The 3,382-nt window shown below is 42.8% G+C and overlaps 1 protein-coding gene across 1 annotated transcript; it reads right to left on the reverse strand.

The window, feature by feature from the left end:
• Nucleotides 1–2,619: 2,619 nt before the first annotated feature.
• Nucleotides 2,620–3,382, reverse strand: LOC133014349 (uracil phosphoribosyltransferase homolog). Its single transcript, XM_061081560.1, has one exon. The coding sequence runs from the start codon at nt 3,380–3,382 to the stop codon at nt 2,648–2,650; it is 735 nt and encodes a 244-aa protein (XP_060937543.1). The 3' UTR covers nt 2,620–2,647.

Genomic DNA, 3,382 nt, shown 5'->3' on the forward strand with positions numbered 1-3,382 from the left:
CCTGGGGGGGAGATCAGCGGGGCTGAAAGGGCCCAGACAGCATTTCCTGACCGAGCGACCCACTTGCTAACGGTTCACCCGCTGTCTGACAAAGACGAGTGGCCACACAACGTGTTCAGCATTTAGCTTTGACCCTTGTTTCAAAGTGAGCGGTATCCGGTTCACGCTAACAACACACCGACACTGGCCATTAGGAGACACTCACTAACCACCAGGCGCCCAGCGATGTCGCGTTAAAAGCGAACTCGTGGTTTGGGTCCCTCCCGACATAGAGTAGTGGCTAGCCTGCTAGCCTTGAAAGTGAAACATGATGTTCTGTAACGCGGACATACATGGACCATGAATCCTTTGATGCTGAGCCGTAAACAAACAACTCCACTCCTGCAGTGACAGTGGTCATAGATCAAAGGAATATTTATGTCTTGCAAAGGTGACGTCTCTCTCTCTCGCTCAGAATTGGGACATTTCCTCAAAGTGTGTAAACATTGAGGTCCGGCGAAGGATCATCCTTCGCCAAAGGAGACGATGTTGCCCTAATCCTAACCATTTTCTACCCGAGCCTAAACATAAAACCTACTCTACTATTGGCTAAACCTAGGTCACACAGCCTCTCCCCCTAAACCTAACCTTAGACTTTTGCCCTAACTGTAACCACTATGGACCCTTGCCTAAACCTAACCTCCAAACTAGACTAAATAAAACTGGCCGTGGCGTATTGCCCTAACCCTAACCATTTTGAGCCCATGCCTAAACGTAAGTGTCCTCTACTATTGCCTAAACCTAACCAGCGTTCTCTCTGCCTAAAACCTAACCATTGGCCCTACCCCTAACCACTATGGACCTTTGCCTAAACATTAAAACCTTCTTACTTGAGAAAAACAGTGTTTAGCTAAGTCCAGATATTCTGTACAACATATTCTCGAAATTACACTAATCAAAAATAATAAATACACTCATATATATATTGATTTACTCACAAGAACAAGAAAGAAACTCAAAAATCACAAAGATTATTGAAAAAGACAATTCGTAGACGTCACGAAGGAGTAATAACATGATTTATTACAAAAACAATATATGGATGTAGACAACTCGAATTAGTAACATGTAATTTGAAATGTGAGTTAAAGCAATCACAGTTCATCGATACGAACTTTGTTTAAAGTCACAATTTTATTTTAAATAGAATATATATAAATAAATATATCACATAAGTCAAATAAAATATAATATATTCATAGATACACGGTATCATGAATGAGAATATATATAAATAAGTTTATTTTTATACACGGTTATAGAATAAAAGGATCACAGTGGAATAGACAAGGGGGAGGAGTCTGTGAAGGCAGCCTATAAATAGAGGAGCTCTCAGTCTCCTCACTCACTCATGCTCTGAGCGTTGTAGTGGAAGGACCTCACAGCTCAGATAGAAATATTTTGCTTTTTCACTTGCCTAATAAGATCTGAAGAAGACCCAAGAGCTTTTTAACTGCAGCAACTTTAAGATACGCAAGTGGAGCTGGAATTACCGCGGTTGGATGAACACATGAACAGATGTCTTGCAGACAAATCCTCATTTACGTGTTTTGTTTTAGCATATCCAAAGAAATGTAAATGTACTTTTCCAGGTTTTTCATGACCGTAGAAACACTGAAACATATTTTGGGCATGTTTGTCGTGGTTTAAAATGTTGTTTGGTAGTTGTCCAAGTTTTCTGCCATCCCAACTATTCCTATCACTCTGTTTTTATAACTACATTACAATTACTGAATTACTAAATGCTCTGTTACTTTGGTCTTACCTGGACAACTGCAGAGAGCAGCATATGAAGGCAGTTTATGATCTAACATCATTTCTGTTGCCTTCCACGTAAACATATCCACATGTTTAACTGTTGTATAGTCTCGGTCTGTGCAATGCCTTTAACAACAGTTTAAAAAAAAATGTATACACTACATGAGACAGTTAGTTTCGTAAAGTCAGGAAGTGTCAGTGTTCTTTTGACGTAAGCTGCTGTTGCTAACACCTACAAAAGAAAATACATTAAAAAATGGTCAGCCGGAACAAAACGCAGGTCATCCCTACTACCACACAGCATTCACGATCGACGTATTGGCCACTTGTAAGAAATCACTTTTTTTTTTGGCGTGACAAATTGGATGTGTGTCACACGCCGAAAGCGTGAGTGTTGTCAGCTCTGTATTCATATTTTTTTCTATACGAGAGGTACCGGATCAGCCCAAATAAGTCCCGGAACACGGGCAGGCCAAAACCAAGAGGTGCCGGATCCTGTTCCGGCATGATCCGGCACAAATTAACCCCTGCTTACATTGCTTTTAGGACCCGGGCACCGAACTGAGTGAGACAGGGTGAGGCCCTATTGAAATTGTAATGATTATTATTATTGTTATTTTTAAGGCAAATGAATTGGCTTTTTGAGGGCTTTAACATGCTCAAAATTTGCAGAAAATTAGAAAGTGGTGTAAATTTACGTATTCTGGAGTAATTTTCAATGGGTGTAGGTGTGACTGTGGCGTGGCATCAAATTTGATTACACGCCATTAAAATGGTAAATGGATTTGTATTTATATAGCTTTTCTAGTCAAAACAGGTCGCACATCATGTTCCTCAGGTCTTCCTCAGTTTAGTCGGTGCCAAAGTACCTCTGTCCAAAATGTGTTGGAGCCACTTGATGAACCTCTGTGGTCAGAATGGTGATGTCTGGGAACTCCTGGATTATAGATTTGGCTCCATGAGGTGTGGAGAAGAGGCTGAGGAGGATAATGTGTCTGGGCTGAACTCCGTGCTCTATCAACACCTTCACTGCTTCAATCACTGTGTTCCCTGTACTGAGGATGGGATACATGAGCAGCACCTTTCTTCTGTACACATCTGGGGGGAACTTGGCATAGTAGACCTTGGCTTTCTGTGTCTCTTCATCGCTCTGGATGAGGATCTTGCCGATGCGAATGGAGCGGCAGCAGTCCCGGAGACCCTGTTCCATGGCCTCGCCACTCCTCATTATGCTGACTCCACAGTTGCCTCTTTCAAAATTGACACCTTCATACTTGTACCCTGTTGGTGTAGTCACAGTACACTCTGAGTAGGGGAGCTGATTCAAGCCCTCTTCAACTACTAGTCTGATCAGACGGTCGGCACAAAAAATGAAATCTCCTCGGCTGGTTGTCTTGTCTCTGATGATGGTCTGTAGTTCTCGGATCTGGTCGTTGAGAGGGAGCAGTTTGAGCTGCGGTCCCAGGTTTTCCTGACTGGGTTGTGTGGTGGCATCGCTGGGCTCAGAGCTGCCCAACCGCACCTGCTTCACTGGGTGGTCCTGGCCACTGGTGACACTGTTAATTTGCTGGTTGTCGCACTGCAT

Source organism: Limanda limanda, chromosome 11 (genome assembly GCF_963576545.1).
Source record: "Limanda limanda chromosome 11, fLimLim1.1, whole genome shotgun sequence".
In the NCBI taxonomy this organism is placed as follows: domain Eukaryota; kingdom Metazoa; phylum Chordata; class Actinopteri; order Pleuronectiformes; family Pleuronectidae; genus Limanda; species Limanda limanda.

Bases quoted from the DNA above. Each gene is read 5' to 3' on its own strand.
- LOC133014349 (XM_061081560.1), bottom strand. From the start codon at position 3,382: ATGCAGTGCGACAACCAGCAAATTAACAGTGTCACCAGTGGCCAGGAC.